Here is an 18,728-nt window from a genome sequence, read left to right as displayed (position 1 = left end):
CATTCTTGCCAACGTCCAACAAGGCAAATGGAGCCGCAAAACGTGCGAGGCCAACCCCCCATTATACTGTAGCATTCTTAAGCGGCCATCCAGCCATGTTGCAAGGCGATGACGAATGGTCCCCGGGTATATGATAGACGACGCTAGCCCTGGAGACGACTTGTTCCGTGGTGGTGCTGACCATATGCCTGTCTGTCGCCCGCGCGCTCCCTCCAACCCTGGTCACACACATAAATCACATCTTATATTCTTCTACAAGAGCGAAAAAGCATCTTGTCGATTCAGCTGCTTCACTCCCGCGTATTCCTCTCTTTGGCGCCATCGCTACACAGCCCCCCCCCTTGTCGGATCGTGCCGAGTCAGAGATTGATAGGGCCGCCCGTGTTAACGTGTGACAGGGCTTAGCTCCCCTCGTTCGCCTGGTGACTTCGCTAGTACGTACAAAAAGGCGGCCTGCCTATACGTGGGGCCTCAAGCTATTACAGACAAGTATCCCCCGTTGCGCCTGCCTCTCTGCAGACGAAGGGGAAAAGCTCAAACTATCACCTGGGCAAAGCAAAAGCACCATCCAGGACAAGATTCGCGTCGCGTAGAGACTGCTCTTCCAGCATTAGCAGCAGCCTGGCTGTCTTTGTACGTGCAACTCCGCCCCCCGGACCGCACAGAGATCTTCAATCCAGGGTTCAGCATCCTGCATGAGGACGCAGGTCGCCAAATTTCTACACGCCGTCACACCGCATATACCAGCAGGCACTGACAGGCCTTCAGGTAGTAACAGTCTATTGCGGATCACGGTTCGCCATCTTATGCGCTGTTTGGTCCGCTGCGAGCATTCCCTTCCCTTCCATCGTCCATCGAGTCAGGGGATATAGGCGGACATAACGTACGCTAGAGAGTGGAGGAAAGGACATAGCACAGATTCAAGAGTCATGGCCGAAACAATGTCGGCACGACCGGCCAAGGCTTTGCCGCCGATTCCACCTCCAAACGACGCAGACTCCGCAGAACGTCCCGACTCGAGCCGTCCCAGTCGCTCCAGCAGCTCTCTACATCGCAAACCTGTCCCCAGTTTTGCACAGCATCCTTCCATACCTTCCTTCAGTATCAACGAGCATGACGACACAGTAGTGGGAGGCCGTGATTCAAGACAGTCGGGATCTCTCAGCAGCTCTACGGGGCATTCGAGATCAACCTCAAGAGAAACTCCAGACATAGGGCATTACAGGGACTCGGGATATTCGATTCCAGTAACTAGGGATATTCCTATTCGCCAAACACACATCAACGACGGGTCGTATCGCAGCCGGTATTCGCAAGCCGCCAAAATGGACACTACAAACTCACAAGACGGCGAATCCACGTATAGTCCCCGAGACCAATACCAGCCCCCTTACTACTCCCAACAACCGACACCACCAGCTGCTACACATGCAAATCGCGACACGGTGCAGTCGCCGAGTTCAGACTCGCAACACTCGTCGAGTGACAACAGCGGCCGCAATATATACAGCTTCAGCCCAGATGGTCCGCTGCAAGTACCCCGCTCCGCGGTTCCCAGACCCAGCTCTGCCTATACCCTGGGTTCGGAATTGAATATACCAGGCAACACACAATCCCGACGCCTCTCAGTGGGCGGCTCCCCTGTATCCAGTGGATCACCGAACCCTTACGCGCGACAAACCTCGACAAGTCGTCGCTCGCCAGACCCAAGACCCTCATCCTATATCGACTTACTGAACCTACCCTACAACCAACAAATCGCTCCCGCCGCGAATCTGGGAAATGCGGCGCTTCGAGGTGCTGTCGGGCAAAATGCGTCACTTCTCGATACGAAAAAGACGCTGGACATGTACAGAGGAAACGTGAAGAAGACACAGGACAGCGCCGTGCAGTATGAGTTTGCCTTGTTCATGATACAAGTGGCACGCGAGATAACGGCCGAGGGCCCTTCCACGGACGATCACGGACTGGCGCCAGCGGAGATGCTCCGGGAAGCACGACAGATTCTCCAGAAACTAGCCGACCGTAGTTATCCTTTTGCACAATATTACCTCGCGGACGGTTACGCGTCAGGTTTGTTCAATAAAGACAAGCCTGACTACGATCGAGCATTCCCCCTTTTCGTCGCTGCCACCAAGCACGGGCACGCAGAAGCCGGGTACCGCGCTGCCCTTTGTTATGAGTTTGGCTGGGGCTGTCGCAAGGACTACGCCAAAGCGGTTCAGTTCTTTCGTGCTGCAGCCTCGAAAAACCATCCTGGAGCCGCTACCCGGCTGGGCAAAGCGTGTTTGACGGGCGACATGGGTCTCCAGGGCAAATACAGAGAGGGTGTGAAATGGCTGAAACGTGCGTCCGAGTCTGCCGATTTCCAATACAACAACGCACCGTATGAGCTGGGTCTACTGCATGAGACAGGCTACGGAGACGATATCTTCAAAGACGAAATCTACGCGGTGCAACTTTTCACTCAGGCTGCGGAATTAGGCCACGCAATGGCCGCTTTAAAGCTTGGAGAAGCTTACGAACATGGCTTACTACGTTGCCCCAAGGATGCCGCCCTCTCTGTACACTACTACAACTGCGCGGCTCAAGCCGACATTCCAGAAGCTATGATGAACCTCTGTGCCTGGTACATGGTCGGTGCGGAACCGGTTCTGGACAAGGATGAGAACGAGGCCTATGAGTGGGCGAAGAAGGCTGCGAAGCACGGTAAGCTCGAGTCGCACCTGCTAGGTGATTGCCATACTAATATGCTCAGGTCTTCCCAAAGCTGAATATGCCTGCGGATATTTCACAGAAATGGGCATTGGTTGCCGGCGCGACCCTCTCGAGGCGAACGTTTGGTACGTGCAAGCTGCCGATCACGGGGATGAGAGAGCAAAACAACGACTTGCCATCATTCAAGCTGCGGCATCTGGGCAGTCGCATCTCCCAAACAACGGAGACAAGAACAAGCTCAAGAAGGGCGCCAAAGATGAGAATTGCATTGTCATGTAAAGATTCCTTTACATGACCGGGTTTGCTTCTTCCTGTTCAGCTCTGCTCTTCTACGATTATGATTCCTAATGTGCGGCGATTGATCCCTCTTCCTTCTTCTCCTCAACTACGGGCATTGTTGGTGGCATCGACATGGGTGTTTGCATATTGCGTCGGCTTGCATATTTGTTGCATAATCCTCTTGGGAATCGAGTGCCAAAATCTTTCATCATTTCTGGCGTTTTAGGCCTCGGCTCTTTTGCATTACTACTCGATACCAGCAGGAGGAATCGGAGTAATTGTACGGAGAAGATACTCAGAGAATGAAAGTGGATACGGACTGTTCAACGCGGTTGTCCGCGGCTTTGCTGTCTCGTAAATGCACCGATTGGCCAATGGCCATCAAAGTCTTACGTATGTGGAACTTCCAGTAGTGTCGTCCTCGTTCCGTCCTTGACCAAAACACGATTGTGCACTACTTGGTAAGTATAAATATGAAGACTCACAGTCTTCCGAGTCTAAAAGAAGCATAATTCGTGAAACACTATGAGTGGACAGCATCAACTGGTGTAGCTATCCGATGGTACGTTCCTTGGCGATGGGAATCTGTGGGGTCGCTTGTCGTCGCTTCCCTAATCCGTAGCTAGCCGCGACTAATTCGGCAGGAATGATGCAGGTCCCGTGGGTCCTACTGCACCTGTTACATTTGTAGGGCGTGTGCTGATAAGACTAAGAAAACGTCTGCTCAAGTAAGTATTCAAGGCCTGACTTCCCTGGATTTACTTTTACCACCAGCGACAGACTTTGCCTTGATATATTTCTACTATCGCTAACCCGAAGCAAGGGCAGTGGAAAGGTGCATTATAGAGCCTCAAGAAACTCTTTGCCGCCAAAAGAAGTTTGATTCCGGGAGCCGGACCAAAGGAATTCACCATGGCACCACCCTCCGCCATCGAGGTATCAGCCGTAACGGACACTTCTGGAATCATTATACCGGACCCTTTGACGGCGCCGGTGCAGAGCAATGAGATACTGGGAAGGAGAAACAAAACGAACAGGTCGCAATGGGGCGTTGCAGCTCCATCAAACACAGCCAACTTCCGACTAAAGTCTTATGACCACAGACCGAAGGCGAAGCGATGGGAACGTATGTACCACTCAGCTGGCATGATAAAGCAGCGCCCAAAGACTGACCTCGCTATTCCAGATATCTTGACCCACGAAGCTCTCACAAGGAAAGGTAACTCGCTAAAGGAAGCTGCGAAATTTCTAGCCACTCCAGGTATCATCTCTTTAGGGGGTGGCTTACCATCAAGCGAATACTTTCCCTTTGAGGAGCTTTCGATAAAGGTGCCTCAAGTCGGACGCTTCTCAGAAGCGGAAACCAAAGACTCGGGTGTGATCCTCACAGCCGGCAAACACGATCTCGCGGAGGACAAGTCCAATTTCGATATCGCAACGGCCTTCAACTACGGCCAGGGTTCAGGATCAGCACAGCTGCTACGATGGGTCACCGAACATACGGAAATGGTGCACGACCCACCGTATCAGGACTGGAGGTGCACGATGAGCATCGGAAGTACATCTGCAACAGATATGGCCTTGAGGATGTTCACAAGGCCTGGTGATGTGATGTTATCAGAAGAGTATACCTTCTCAGCATTCGTAGAGACTGCACGACCCATGGGCGTTCGCGTATGCGGCGTCCCAGTCGACTCCGAAGGCTTACTTCCTGACGAAATGGATCACATCCTCTCGACTTGGGATGTCAATGCCCGGGGTGCACGGAAGCCGCACCTCCTCTACACAGTGCCTACAGGCCAAAACCCGACAGGCGCAACACAAGGCGCAGAGCGTCGACAGGCCCTATACAAGGTTTGCCAGAAACACGACGTTTATATCCTCGAAGACGAACCGTATTATTTCCTGCAAATGCAGCCTTACACTGGCCCTAACGCTCCGGATGTCCCACCACCATCCACCCACTCAGACTTCCTCAAATCACTTGTCCCAAGTTACCTTTCGATGGACACCGACGGCCGTGTCATGCGCCTCGACTCGTTTTCCAAAGTAATTTCACCCGGCTCGCGCATCGGCTGGATCACTGCATCCCAGCAAATAGTCGAGAGGTATTCAAAGCACGCTGACATGTCGACGCAAAACCCCAGCGGCATGTCTCAGCTGATCCTATACAAACTGCTGGATGAGCACTGGGGCCACGCCGGCTACCTCGATTGGCTCATATACATCCGCCTCGAATATACAAAGCGCCGCGACACTATACTCTCCGCCTGCGCCAAACACTTGCCTCGCGAGGTCATGAGTTGGAAGCCACCCATGGCGGGCATGTTCCATTGGATGCAAATCGACTTCCGGCAACACCCAGACTACCCGCAGAAGAACATTGAGACGATTGAAGAGGAGATCTTCATGCGAGTTATTGATCATGGGGCGCTAGTTATGAGGGGCAGTTGGTTCTATGCTGATGCCGAACAGGCACATAACACGCTGTTCTTCAGGGCCACTTATGCGGCTGCTCCAGCAGAGAAGATTGATGAGGGGATTCGAAGATTAGGAGAAGCTGTTAGAGAGGAGTTTGGGCTGGGGAAATATGCAAAGGGCGTGGCGGATGGTTGTTAGATATGAGGGTATCTGTGCTTATGCTATTTAGAGACTGCATCTAGACGCAATGCTAATTGAATATGCGCGTATCAAACACTGCGTGCATTAATTGAGTTGTATTAGAGAAAGAGATGGGTATCATGTCATCGCGACCAAGTCGTACGTATCATTTCCGTAGCGCATCTCAAGACCTAAGCCCTTGCTCATCGCTTTGCCTGGTACCTTGACCCTCTTCCGCCGACCTAGCCTGAACCTTGCTCTGATCGGCATGCTTTGCCGGATCGAATACGTAGATTGGGAATTCCAGGAAGATGGTTCTCTTCAGGATGACCGGCAACTTCGCGTACAGCTGAGGCGGGAATGGAATGAGAATGCTCGTTCTATGGAGGTATCGCTCATAGGCTGGCCACTCAGTACCCTTTTCGTACTTCTTCTTCGCTCCTGGTCTCTCTTGTAGGGTCAGACCGGAGACAAACATGAGAAGAATAGTTAGGAAGAAGGGCCCTAGTATCGATGCATACAGAGCGCTGTATGCACCACCGGAGACGTAGCCATACGCTGCTGGCGAGACAGCAATCGTGAATATTCCTAAATAGATCAGTACATGGCCGATATTTCAGGATAGAATCCTTACCAAACTGAATGATGATCTCGCCAAAGTAATTCGGGTGCCTCGTCCAAGCGAAGAACCCAACGTCGCAGACTGCACCATCGCTTCCATGAGCACTACGAAACCGATACTTCTGGATATCAGACACGCTCTCCATGATGAAGCCGATCGACCAAAGAATGACGCCTGCAATATCTCGGCCTGTTCCAAAGCCGGGTTGGTCGAATTGCGTCACATTTGGGGAATTGAGGATCGTGACTGGTAGAGAGACTGTCCAGACCCAGAACATCTGACTATATAACCCGTTAACAGCGATCTCTACGTCCGTCCAGTTACAACTTACAAGACCCAAAACCCCAGAAAAGACCAGAACTTGTCTCTTTTATCGTCAAAGCGATCATCTTTCCCAGTCTTCAAGATCCTGAACAAGAGGAAGCCACTCAAGCGCGCGGCCCACGCAATAATGACTAGAGAGACTACAATGTTGCGAGCTTGATCTCGGTTGTCACTAAACGCAAGCGTGAGGATGGCGAGGAGAATGAAATTAGTTCCTCCAGCGAAATCGGTAAGCTTGTCGAATTTAAATGTGAATGCTATTGCGAAGAAGAAGAGTTGGTAGGCGACTGTAATAAGGAACGTTATCGCGAGATAGTAGTTGTCGAGAACATGAACAGCGGCCATGGTGCTCCTTTGGTGGAGGTGGTTTCGTTATGTGGATGAAGCTGAAAGTATCACAGGCTCTCCCGACATATATCTGGCTGACTCCGGCGCATCATGATCACATTGCGCAGAGAAAGCTAGCATGTTCTTGTCCGAAAGCAAAAAATGATGACGCAAAGATCGAGGTAAGCACAAGCGATCGATCGCCACACTGGGCAAAGTAGGACCAACGACTTCCGCTAGCGATCTCAGCCCTGCCCAAATTGACTGGACGGATCCACCACAACACCAAACGGCCACGGTTTGCAGGTCTTTTCTCCTACCATCACCATACGCCCATTACGGTACTTCCGACGGCATGAATCTAAATCGGAAGATAAATTTAACGGGTGCCCGAGCAGAGTCATGAAAATCCCTTCAGGTTGCGATGAAACACACCCGGTGTGAGAGCAGGCCGCCTCGTGCATATCGCGTCTCAACATAGCTGCTGGCCAGACCATCGTGAAGCTTAACACCCAGCAAAGAGGCTGTCCATGGGCCCATTAAGCATGGATTGGACGCTTGCTGTCCTGCAGCAAGCCTGCTTGGTCACCGTTAATCCGACAATGCCGTTTGCCGGTTGCACCACTCTACATCCGTCCTGTCGTCCTAGTATGCAGCCCCTGTTGTTGAGACACATACTAGCTACCGTACGAGCAGCCGCGTAGACGGACATGCTTGAAACTCGGTATTGTCTTGGAAACAGATGAGCGGGGGCAGGCGTTGCACCCATTCAAGTAGTACCGTCGCCGCCTCAGGTTCGACCTTTGAAAGGTTTGGTCTTCGCTTCATTCGGAACCTCACGCTCGTTTTGATCCGGGACTGTGTTCCACCTCCACGGTCGCCTTTCAGTTCTCTTCTCCCCGCGCCTCTTCGATTATCTGCTGTGCAGGTCCTGAACGAGTCTGCATGTCTGTGACATTTCTTTCGATTCTTTACCAGCTGTGCTGTTGATACGTTGATTAATACTCCCTTTATTTGGGTCTTATTTTCTATCTTTCTTCAACTTTTAGCCCTTTAGCCAAGCCTCCGCCATGAAGAGAATCAAGTCTGCCTTGGCGCCAGCCCTGCTACTAATCAGCGCAGTATGTGCGCCGCACTTTTCACTCGTCGCTCACACTGACTTGACATAGGTGGCCGCTGGAGCAGGACGCGATCTTCCCAATAGTAACAAAGGACCAAGGATCGAGGGCAAGGATGGGAACTTGATATCTGGGGTCGGCAGAGCGCATGCGGATAACGTTGGGGTACTTAACATACCTGCTTCTGAGCAAGTCAGCGGGCTGGACATTGGGGACATCGCCACCAAGATCTCTCAAAGTAAAGGACTCGACGTTGGCTCATTACTCGACGAAATAACCCAAGGACAGAGAAATGGCCAAGGGAAAGGCGTGGGCTCAGGAGCTATCAAGGATAACAATATCGCCGCTGATCTCGCAAACCAGATCGCTGGAGGAGGTTCACCAAGCATCGATCAGATCCTCAATGCTTTGAATGGGCAGGAACAAGGCCGCAAGAATTCGGGCGCGGCAAAAGGTCAAGGCGGCACCCAAGGCATTGAAATCGGTGTTGGTGTATTGATTGGCGGTAACGGTAAGGGACATGGAGGCGGTCGAAATCAAAGCCAGAGTGCAAGGCCTATCGGCACAGGGAATATAGCTGGCGACAATGCGAAGAGTAGGACAACTGCTGCAGGAACATCAGCACCTGCGCTAGAAGCGAAAACTACACTACCCCCTGCTCAGGGCCTGAATGCTACAGTACGTACCATTGCACCCTTCAAGAAGCGCGACTAATGTTACGTGTAGCTATCTTCCAAACACACCAAACCTGCCGAAGCAGCATCAGCTTCTGGAGTACTTCCACCATCAAGGGGAAACCAAACGGATGCCGTGGCCATCTCCGCAGGAGGAGAGCGGAAACAAGGCGCGAACACTACAACATCCTCCTCTAGTGTTGTAGCCATCAACTCTGCGACTTTGACGCCCGGTGGCTTGGCTGCGAAGACAACCAGCGCAGTCGGAAGCGCAGTCACCGTCCAGGCTGGTGGTAACGGAACTAAAACTAGTAGTTCTAGCTCAACAAAGGCCTCTGCGAGTGGTGCTGCTGCTGCGCCCGTAACCATATCCGCTGGCTCAGGAAACGGTTCGAACTCATCTGTCGCCCAAGCTGCAACGAAGAAAAGCACCCACACTGTCACCGTCACCGTTGTGGTAGGTGTAGGCAACGGATCCTCCAACAGTACCGCCGCACGCTTGTCTTCCACCAAAGCAGCATCAGTCAATACAGCGACCCGCACGAAAGCCATGGCCACCCCTGCGTCCTCCAAAGGTGCAGCCGTCACTGTCATCGCTGGATCAGGAGGTAGTTTCAAGAATGGCGGGTGTACATGCCACTGCATCTGCCCGGCCGGATCGTTCCCTATGAAAGCACCACAGGCCCCGGCTTTCCAGCTTGGGCCCCAGCTTGGATCCATGGCGCCGTCGCCGGGAAGTACGATGCAGACTGTTGCCTCAGCGATCACTGTTATACCGGGGAGTGGGATCCCGATTGGTACGCAGCAAGGGATTACTCCACCAGCGGCTGCGGCCAGCAGCGTGGGTGCTACTTCCGCTACACTGGCATCTGCATCTGCATCCCCATCCTCATCCACAGCGGCGAGTCAAGCCGCCAGCGTGATTGCGAGTAGTTCTACATCCATTTTGCCAGAAGCTCCTAGTGCGAGTTCAGCATCCATTTTGCCGGAAGCTTCTGGTGCGAGTTCAACGCCCCCTTTGCCGGAATCTTCTAGTGCGAGTCCAACATTAGCGTCTGCATCGACAAGTGTCGACGTGCAGAGCCAGGTTGCAGCGAGTCCTACACCTACTCCGCTACCGGGGACAAGCACGACGGCTGCACAGCAGCAGAACGGCCTGCCGTTTGATATCAATACGATTGAGCTGCACAGTCGAGTTACGGTGGGGCTTGGGAGAAGGTTGGCAAGGCCTACTACAGCGGTGAAGAGGGGGCGACGGTGGTGGTGAGTAGGAAAAGTTAGAAATTGGTAGTGTTAGCAAGAGGAGTAAATACCCCCTTTGACACTCGTTGAATGAATGTATGTTTCCTTCACTTAATAGTATATAGTTGTCGTATCGACAGTAGAAGCATTGAGTGCTCCTGTGAGTTGTTCGTTTGGCTTTCATTCCTGTGCATTGCTGCTCATGTCTATAGGGTATATAAGTGTCCTCTATCACCCTCCGATGGGTAGTCCTTGCACGATGCCGATTCGTACCTCCATACACAAGGTGCTCTATGTTCGACCTTGTACTGTGCTCTTGTAGGTGATGCGCTCGGCGAGCGGCTTTCCAGCAGTTTGCACAGCCTCTTCTTGCCCTTCCTCTACCGTCTTCGTCTTCTTGCTGAGCTTCTGCTGGCGCTTCGAGATGGGCTTGTCTTCTGCTGACTGGCGGATAGGCGTTGCTTCCAAGCTATCTCCTGGCCGTTTGCCGTTCTGATTCTTGTTTGCTTTGCCCTTTTGGCCTTGGTTGTTCTTTGCCTCTGCGATGGGTTTCCCCGCCGGCTTCTCACCTCCGTAGACTATGTCTACTACCCCCTTGAAGCTCTGTCGCTTCAGCCGTGCGAACTCAACTATGCTGCGCGGTTCTCTGGTCAGGCCATCTTTGCCTCTCTCCGTGCCGAGCCCCCACACCGAAGCTAGGTTGATGACGTCGCTGGGAGCTCGTATGCCTAGGACATTTTTTGCTTCAGAGCTGAAGATTAAGCCGCGTCCTCGTGTCACACGTATGAGTTGTGTCGCATTCATGATCAGGTTGCGCTTTGCTATGGGGTCGCTGGACAGTATGCCCTGGCTGTAGGATAGCTCGATCTTGATACCGCGCGATATGGCCGTGCCGAGCATGGGGAACTTGAAGTGCTTCTCGAACTTCCTCGTCAGGTCAAGAGAGATGATGTCGACATCCAGGCTCTGACAGGCCTGCTGCAGCGTGCGCTCATCGGTGGGGCGCGCTGCCACCAGGTCATACTGCTGCTGCAGCTGCGGTATGCGAAAGTTGGAGGCGGAGTCAGTCAAGAAGATGTTGCATCGTCGTAGAATGCGCAGACGTGGCGGCGTGGGGAATGGCAGTGGACTCGGGATGGGCGGTGTCTGGTAGGCTGTAGTTAGCGACTGCCCTATACGGCCCAAGTAAGTGAAAGCGACCCTGGGGTGCGTAATGGTGATAATATAGCCAGTGCACAAGAAGGGGACTTCCCCACCACACGTACCAAATCAGCGGGCAGTTTCCCAGAATATGTGTGCGTGAGGGCGACCACATCGTATCCTACTGTACTGCGTCAATCACCTGTACACCAAGCAAGGGCGCCGATTTTTTGCACTCACATTCGTCGAGAAACGCAACTGTACGCTGCAGTTCTCTCGTCGCCTCCGTCCAGGGCACATTCAAGTCGTAGAACATGTCGGCAACGGGCGCGACAGCGAAGACGCAGGTGGGAGAGGTGCGCAGGCGGGACAATGGTGAGTGACGTTCACAGCAGCACTGCTCTAGCCAGGCCTTGCCTTGCCTTGCCTCGCGTCGAAACGCTTGGCCCTGCTGATCTAACCCACTAGCTAAACACACACAAGTCACCACCACCACCACCAACACCAGCAGCTCGAGCCTGCACCACGAGCGCCCCGAGCTCACCCCCGGCACCAGACCCTCTGCTCCGCGACCTGTACCGCGCACCCGCCCCAACCACCGAGACGGCCTCTTTGCGCGCATTTGCGGCAACAAGGCAGCTGCGCTCGGCCTGCTGGTTGGCCTTGCCGTCTTCTTCCTCCTCGTCTTGCCTCGTCCCGCCCACCTCCGCCTCTTCACCCCACCACCACTCGACCCCTCCGCGCCCGCGACCCAAGCTGGCTCTTTGCCGCCCGTGCAAGACACCCTCGCCCGCAATATGGCGCTGAACAACACCACGGGCACCACGAGCGTGGCCCGTGTCTACGCCGATGTCAATGCGAACATGCCCCGCTCCTACTGGGACTACGACTCGGTCAACATCTCCTGGGGCGTGCTCGAGAACTACGAGGTCGTCCGCAAGATTGGCCGCGGAAAGTACTCGGAAGTCTTCGAGGGCATCAATGTCGTCAACTACCAGAAATGCGTCATCAAAGTCCTCAAGCCCGTCAAGAAGAAGAAGATAAAGCGAGAAATCAAGATTCTGCAGAATCTGTCTGGCGGGCCTAATATCGTGTCACTGCTGGACGTGGTGCGCGATAATCAGGTTAGTCATGGCTCCTTTGCCTCGCCTGCTTTCGTGTGCCTGGATCAAGTGCTGACGTGCCACTGATGCAGAGCAAAACTCCGTCTTTGATCTTCGAGTATGTTAACAACACCGATTTCCGGAGCCTCTATCCCAAGTTCCAGGACTACGACGTGCGGTACTATATATTCGAGCTTCTCAAGGCCCTCGACTACTGCCACAGCAAAGGTATCATGCACCGTGATGTCAAGCCTCATAACGTTATGATCGATCATGAGAAGCGGAAGGTCAGCATCTCCCTTACATTTGCAGGGACAGCCAGCTGACAGAGTGCAGCTGCGCCTAATTGATTGGGGTCTTGCCGAGTTCTACCACGCAGGTACCGAATATAACGTCCGCGTTGCCTCGCGTTACTTCAAGGGCCCAGAGCTCCTCGTCGACTTCCAGGAGTACGACTACTCGCTCGACATGTGGTCACTGGGTGCCATGTTTGCCTCGATGATCTTCAGGCGAGAACCGTTTTTCCACGGCAATAGCAATTCAGACCAGCTCGTCAAGATTGCCAAAGTCCTAGGGACCGAAGACTTGTTCGACTACCTCGACAAGTACGACATTGAACTTGATGCCCAGTACGACGACATACTTAGTCGGTATCCGAAGAAGCCCTGGCACTCGTTCATCAACGCCGACAACCAGCGATTTGTTAGCAATGACGCAATTGACTTCCTAGATAAGTTACTTCGATACGACCATCAGGTGAGACGTCTTACTACTGCGTATTGACGTTGGCTAACCATGCCCAGGATCGATTGACGGCTGTAGAAGCCATGGCACATCCTTACTTCGCCCCCGTCCGACAGGCTGCCCAACAGAACAGCACCTCGGCATGAAAGATACCCACTTCTCAGTAATTAGACCTTAAATAATGGCACACAATTACAAGCAACGAAGCCTTTGAATCAACCTGTTGTTCTTTGTTGGATGACGACCCGGAAAGTTCTCAGTCTTACCTATAGCGACTGCAGACCTGGAGAAGCATGAACCATAGTAACAAAACAAGTGTATGGTACGGCGTGTGGGCTATCTTTCCTTTGCATATCTCGCTCAGGGGTGGGACTGGGCTGTTGTCGGCGTCAAGGAGCAGGAAGCCCCTTTTCAGGCACGTTTCTGTCTTGCATTTTGAGGCGTCAGTATCCTAGCACATATATGCTTAAGCTGTCTTTGGAACCCCCTAAGCCTGCAATGAAATGCTGTGAGACAAGAAAATCGCTCGGGGTGTATCGGTGACTCGAAACATCGCACCCAGTGCTGCCTCGGATCTACCTGGTTTGCAAATATATCGTCGACTTGGGCTGGACGGGTATGTCCGATGCTATTGCGGGGACCTCCTATCGAATAGGGTGAATTGCTTTTGATTACGACGGCGTGGCAAGCAGGCATTCCCTTGTTGTATCTCCATTATGCAGAGCTGACTTGAAAGAGTCACTCCAGTTGAGTCAATAGGCGGTATCCGATGATGCGCGGTGATAGTCATAGTTCTGGAGACGCTCGGACGCACAGATTGTGGGGTGAAGTGCTGCGCATTTGACAAGCTAAGCTCCGCTCCAGTCATAGCACTTTTTTTTACCTACATATGCCCTGCCCCGCGCCTGCATTGCGCGCTGCCCTTTGCAGACGACCCCTACACTACCTCTTACAACACCGTATCCTTCGCTCCCCACGGCCTGTAGTATACACGGCACAATTGCGACCACAGACTCACGCCTCCTCCCCCGCTGAGCGCGTGCTCACATCCCACTATTCCACCGCAACCATGGCGCTCAATGCCTCCTCGCACAACGTCACCGGCGAGAAGACGACGCCTAATACCGCTCCCCCGCCGGCCCTGAGCGAGGACAGCAAGAAGGACATACTCGAGGCTGCCAATGCCGACGGTACCGGTCAGTCTGCGCCTGGTCGTGAGAACGAGAAAGGCGTAGAACAGAAGGAGAAGTCGGCCAAAGAGCTTGAGAAGGAGCGCAAAAAGGCAGAAAAGGACGCAAAATTCAAAGCGAAGAAGGCTGCTCAAGCCGCGCCTGGAGGAGCCAAAGAGGGTGCTGCTACGAAGGAGAAGAAGAAGAAGGGCAAAGATGAGCAGCAACTACCCGACTATGTCGAAGAGACACCCAAGGGAGAGAAGAAGCGCCTCCAGAGCTTAGACGGCCCACACACCAAGGCATACGTTCCCAAGGTTGTTGAATCAGCCTGGTGTAAGTGTTTCTCGCGGAAGGCTGGTGGCCCTGGCGCATGCTAACTTTGGCTAGCTGACTGGTGGGAGAAGGAAGGCTTCTTCAAGCCTGAGCTCCAGCCGAACGGAGACGTCAAAGAAGCCGGAAACTTCGTAATCCCCATTCCACCCCCAAATGTCACAGGCAAGCTACACTGCGGACACGCCCTAGCCACATCACTGCAGGATGTCATGATAAGGTGGCATCGCATGAGAGGCTTCACTACACTATACCTGCCTGGTTGTGACCATGCTGGTATTGCTACACAGAGCGTAGTCGAGAAGATGCTCTGGAGACGAGAGAAGAAAACGAGGTACGACCTTGGCCGGAAAGCCTTCATCGAGCGGACCATGGACTGGAAGACAGAGTGTAGGTCAAGATTCGGTCAAGTGAAGAGTCTTCTAGCTGACTATCATACCTAGACCACCAGCATCTTACGAACACCTTGAAGCGCATGGGTGGTTCATTCGACTGGACCCGAGAGGCATTTACCATGGACGCGAATCTTTCCCAAGCCGTGACTGAGAGCTTCGTTAAGATGCATGAAGACGGTCTGATCTACCGGTCGAATCGTCTCGTCAACTGGTGCACACAGCTCAACACGGCTCTATCCACTCTCGAGGTTGACAACAAAGAGCTTACAGGCAGGACGCTTCTCTCTGTGCCTGGATATGAGCGGAAGGTCGAATTTGGTGTCCTCACGCACTTCAAGTATCCTATCGATGGCACTGACCAGTTCATTGAAGTCGCCACTACGCGTCCAGAGACCATGCTGGGTGACTCGGGCATCGCCGTTCACCCCAACGACGAGCGTTACAAGCACTTGGTTGGAAAGAAGGCCAAACATCCTTTCGTCGATCGCCTACTACCCATCGTCGCGGACGAGTACGTCGATCCTGAATTCGGTACTGGAGCTGTCAAGTTGACTCCGGCGCACGACGCGAACGATTTCAACCTAGGCAAGAAGCACCAACTTGCTTTCATCAATATCCTGAACGATAATGGTACTTTGAACAAGAACACTGGCGAGTTCCAAGGTCAGAAGCGTTTCGATGTCAGATATACTGTTGTTGAGGCGCTGGAGAAGGCGGGTCTGTTTGTCAAGAAGGAAGACAACCCAATGAAGGTTCCCATATGCTCAAGGTCGAGCGACGTCATCGAGCCCATCATGAAGCCTCAGTGGTGGATGAGAATGGAGGGGTTGGCTAAGCCTGCAATTGAGGCCGTCGAGAATGGCTCTATCAAGATTCGGCCGGCGACTTCCGAGAAGGTCTACATGCACTGGATGAACAACATCCAAGACTGGTGTCTGTCCCGACAACTGTGGTGGGGTCATCAGATCCCTGCCTACTTTGTCAATATCGAGGGCGAGGAGGGTGACCGAAGTGAAAATGAGCTCTGGATCACTGGTCGCACAGAAGAAGAAGCACAGAAGAAGGCAGAGAAGCAGTTTCCTGGCAAGAAGTTCTCCTTGGAGCGAGACGAGGATGTTCTGGACACATGGTTCTCCTCTGGACTGTGGCCTTTCAGTACGCTTGGATGGCCCAACGAGACTGCGGACTTCAAGAATCTTTTCCCCACTTCTGTTTTGGAGACTGGCTGGGACATTCTATTCTTCTGGGTCGCTAGGATGATCATGCTGTCGCTTCACCTCACTGGAAAGGTTCCCTTCAAGGAGGTTTACTGCCATTCGCTTATTCGCGACTCTGAAGGCAGGAAGATGTCAAAGTCGCTCGGCAACGTTGTTGACCCTGTTGACATTATGGACGGCATCACTCTGCAAAAGCTCCACGATCAGCTGCGAGCGGGCAACCTTGATCCCAAGGAGCTAAAGACGGCCGAGAAGTACCAAAACACAGCTTTCCCGCAGGGCATACCCGAATGCGGTGCCGACGCTCTACGCATGGCCCTTATTGGTTACACAACTGGTGGCGGCGACATCTCGTTTGATGTCAATGTCATTCACGGTTACAGGAAGTTCTGCAACAAGATCTATCAAGCCACAAAATATGTGCTTGGTCGGCTAGGAGACTTCACACCTCGTGCCAAGATCGCGAAGTCAGGAAAGGAGTCTCTACCCGAGCGATGGATTCTCCACAAGCTTACAACCTCCGCCAAGAAGATTAACCACCATTTGGAAGCACGCGAGTTCTCTCTCGCCACGCAGGTCGCTTACAAATACTTCTACGAAGTGAGTGGTATTGAGGTTATCATAGACTAGGCGTTGCTAACTGATCTTAGTTTCTTTGCGACACTTACATCGAGAACAGTAAGGCGATCTTCGACGAAGGCAGCGCAGAAGAGAAGGAGAGCGCCAAGCAGACCCTCTACACGGCTATTGAGGGTGGTTTGACCCTGATCCATCCGTTCATGCCGTTCTTGACCGAGGAACTCTGGCAACGACTGCCGCGTAGGGAAGGTGACAAGACACCTTCCATCACCGTCGCAGCATTCCCGCAATATATCCAAGAGTTTGATGACGAGGCTGCCGATGCCGAGTACGAGCTGCTCGTCGACAGCGCGAAGGGTCTCCGGTCCCTCACAGCCGAGTACTCCATCAAGGAAAACGCAACCACCTTCATCCAGGCCCTTGATGATACGACCCACACTACTCTCTCCACACCAACTTCCCTTCCCTCCATCCGATCCCTTGCCGGAAAGACCGTCTCCGACATCAAGATCCTCTCGCCCTCCGACCCCGCGCCAACAGGCTGCGCTGTGTACACCGTTGGTTCTGCGGCCACTGCCTACCTCGACGTGAAGGGCCGTATAGAGATTGAGAAGGAGATCACGAAGGCGCAAGACAGACTTGTCAAGGCCAACGACACCATCACAAGGCAGAAGAAGGTCATGGATAAAGAGTGGGAGGAGAAGGTCAGTGATGTGGTCAAGGACCAGGAGAGGGAGAAGCTGAAGGCTGCGGAGCTGGAAGCGAGGAATTGGCAGGCAAGTATTGAGCAGTTTCAGAGGTTGAAACTGGAGTGAGTGAGAAGACTGTGGGAGAGCGAGCAGTGTCCGCGTTCTCGAGAATGAAGCCAAATAGGCAGCATGGAAGGTGAATATTACGGCTTTCAGGACTCATCTTCGAGCTTTGTATTAGATACGACTAGGAAAGCAGAAACCTTTTTCGTTAGGTTCACATCGGCCTTCCCTATTTCCCATTGACACTCCGGAGCCCAATATCTGATCCTCCCTCACGCGCTCGTAGGATCAAAACTCGCGCCATCCGCAAACTTGAGATTCAACGTCTTCAGATCAACACCCTCCAACATGCGCACATTAACACATGTCATCCCAGGAAAGAAACTTGGATCAACCGATCGAGCCATGCAACTTGCACCACACGTGCCGCAGAAGTAATGCGCCATCTTCTTACTAGCAAACGAATACGTCTACCACCCCAAAGAACAAACGTTAGTTGAACATTCCACAGCTTATGAAACGCTCATGTGTATCCACACGACACTTTACGCACCTTGAACTGCTCAATCCCGCCCTTTGTAAACTCGACGCGATCGTTAGACGTGTAGATGAATAGATAGCCATTGCGCGAGCAGATGCTGCAGTTGCAATCCATGACTTGGGCGCTGGGGTCGTTCAGGGGAGGGGCTTGTGTGATGGTGTAGGCAAAGGCGCCGCAGTGGCAGGACGCTTTGTAGATTGCGGTGGGTGCGTCTGGCGCGGGCGCGGTGGGGAGGGAGACGTCTGATTTGGACATTTTGAGGGTGATGGGTATTGAATAGAGGGAGGGAGAGAAAGATTGCGGGAGTACAATTCCGTAGCAGAGAGATGGGGTTGGAGGAGATTTGTATTTCTTTCAAGACCGAGGGCTGAATAGTTGGGACCTTGGATTGAGGCGGGGGTCTCCAGAAGGTGTTTATATATGCTGCCCCCTCTCCTTCGCTTTTAGCTTATTGTCTTTGTCTTCGTCTAACCTGGTCTTCTCACGCTACTCAACAGGGCTTTTCGTTCACGATAAGGGTGCTATTCGCTTCTTTTGCTCTCATGTAGAGTGGGGGGTATGCAAGGCCGCCCGCGCCTGGACGAATGAGAAGGCTACTCGACGCGGCGCGCGCGCGGTACACGAAGTCAGCTGAGCTGGCGTTCTAGACTTTTCTTTGGGTATTCGCTGCCTGACTGCCTGAGTCACACTTCTCCCATCTTGTGTATCGAGGAGATTAAGGTTTGGCGAGGTGCCGTCCATCCGCGCTTACTACTATGCGTTGCTCCGTCGACCACCCGATGTCTGCCCTGATGACCGCACAAGCAGTACCGGTAGCGTCGTTTGCTAGTTAGCTAGCTATAGTCAAAGG

At 53.0% G+C, this 18,728-nt stretch overlaps 8 protein-coding genes across 8 annotated transcripts; 5 read left to right on the top strand and 3 right to left on the bottom strand.

The window, feature by feature from the left end:
* Positions 1 to 941: 941 nt before the first annotated feature.
* On the top strand, positions 942 to 2,997 carry K460DRAFT_381529 (HCP-like protein; the record flags this gene model as incomplete). The annotated part of the gene is made up of 3 exons (XM_040935364.1): positions 942 to 2,282; positions 2,313 to 2,709; positions 2,798 to 2,997. The coding sequence occupies 3 exons, from the start codon at positions 942 to 944 to the stop codon at positions 2,995 to 2,997; spliced, it is 1,938 nt and encodes a 645-aa protein (XP_040782601.1).
* Positions 2,998 to 3,755: 758 nt separating this feature from the next.
* On the top strand, positions 3,756 to 5,834 carry K460DRAFT_372014 (aromatic amino acid aminotransferase 1). Its single transcript, XM_040934468.1, has 2 exons — positions 3,756 to 4,123; positions 4,184 to 5,834. Exons 1-2 carry the CDS (start codon positions 3,910 to 3,912, stop codon positions 5,614 to 5,616), a joined length of 1,647 nt encoding a protein of 548 aa, XP_040782600.1. The 5' UTR covers positions 3,756 to 3,909; the 3' UTR covers positions 5,617 to 5,834.
* On the bottom strand, positions 5,783 to 6,889 carry K460DRAFT_411344 (DUF1295-domain-containing protein; the record flags this gene model as incomplete). Its single annotated transcript, XM_040937472.1, has 3 exons — positions 5,783 to 6,186; positions 6,233 to 6,501; positions 6,552 to 6,889. 3 exons carry the CDS (start codon positions 6,887 to 6,889, stop codon positions 5,783 to 5,785), a joined length of 1,011 nt encoding a protein of 336 aa, XP_040782599.1.
* A 784-nt stretch (positions 6,890 to 7,673) lies between these two features.
* K460DRAFT_372008 (uncharacterized protein) lies at positions 7,674 to 10,059 on the top strand. Its single transcript, XM_040934467.1, has 3 exons — positions 7,674 to 7,992; positions 8,041 to 8,667; positions 8,716 to 10,059. Exons 1-3 carry the CDS (start codon positions 7,942 to 7,944, stop codon positions 9,928 to 9,930), a joined length of 1,893 nt encoding a protein of 630 aa, XP_040782598.1. The 5' UTR covers positions 7,674 to 7,941; the 3' UTR covers positions 9,931 to 10,059.
* Positions 9,770 to 11,389, bottom strand: K460DRAFT_349677 (PHP domain-like protein). The gene is made up of 3 exons (XM_040931437.1): positions 11,286 to 11,389; positions 11,171 to 11,229; positions 9,770 to 11,051 (listed from the first exon to the last, which is right to left on the bottom strand). The coding sequence occupies exons 1-3, from the start codon at positions 11,359 to 11,361 to the stop codon at positions 10,197 to 10,199; spliced, it is 990 nt and encodes a 329-aa protein (XP_040782597.1). The 5' UTR covers positions 11,362 to 11,389; the 3' UTR covers positions 9,770 to 10,196.
* K460DRAFT_438037 (Pkinase-domain-containing protein) lies at positions 11,360 to 13,279 on the top strand (the record flags this gene model as incomplete). The annotated part of the gene is made up of 5 exons (XM_040938424.1): positions 11,360 to 11,420; positions 11,529 to 12,202; positions 12,241 to 12,435; positions 12,485 to 12,904; positions 12,952 to 13,279. The coding sequence occupies 5 exons, from the start codon at positions 11,360 to 11,362 to the stop codon at positions 13,036 to 13,038; spliced, it is 1,437 nt and encodes a 478-aa protein (XP_040782596.1). The 3' UTR covers positions 13,039 to 13,279.
* A 682-nt stretch (positions 13,280 to 13,961) lies between these two features.
* On the top strand, positions 13,962 to 17,400 carry K460DRAFT_360397 (valyl-tRNA synthetase-like protein; the record flags this gene model as incomplete). Its single annotated transcript, XM_040932262.1, has 4 exons — positions 13,962 to 14,397; positions 14,452 to 14,784; positions 14,838 to 16,606; positions 16,657 to 17,400. 4 exons carry the CDS (start codon positions 13,962 to 13,964, stop codon positions 17,398 to 17,400), a joined length of 3,282 nt encoding a protein of 1,093 aa, XP_040782595.1.
* Positions 17,401 to 17,609: 209 nt separating this feature from the next.
* Positions 17,610 to 18,133, bottom strand: K460DRAFT_399646 (uncharacterized protein; the record flags this gene model as incomplete). Its single annotated transcript, XM_040936246.1, has 2 exons — positions 17,610 to 17,807; positions 17,891 to 18,133. The coding sequence occupies 2 exons, from the start codon at positions 18,131 to 18,133 to the stop codon at positions 17,610 to 17,612; spliced, it is 441 nt and encodes a 146-aa protein (XP_040782594.1).
* Positions 18,134 to 18,728: the final 595 nt, after the last annotated feature.

Source organism: Cucurbitaria berberidis (assembly GCF_010015615.1).
Source record: "Cucurbitaria berberidis CBS 394.84 unplaced genomic scaffold K460scaffold_8, whole genome shotgun sequence".
NCBI lineage: Eukaryota > Fungi > Ascomycota > Dothideomycetes > Pleosporales > Cucurbitariaceae > Cucurbitaria > Cucurbitaria berberidis.
Note: the sequence above shows the minus strand (reverse complement) of the source record. Positions and strands in the feature narration are given on the sequence as shown.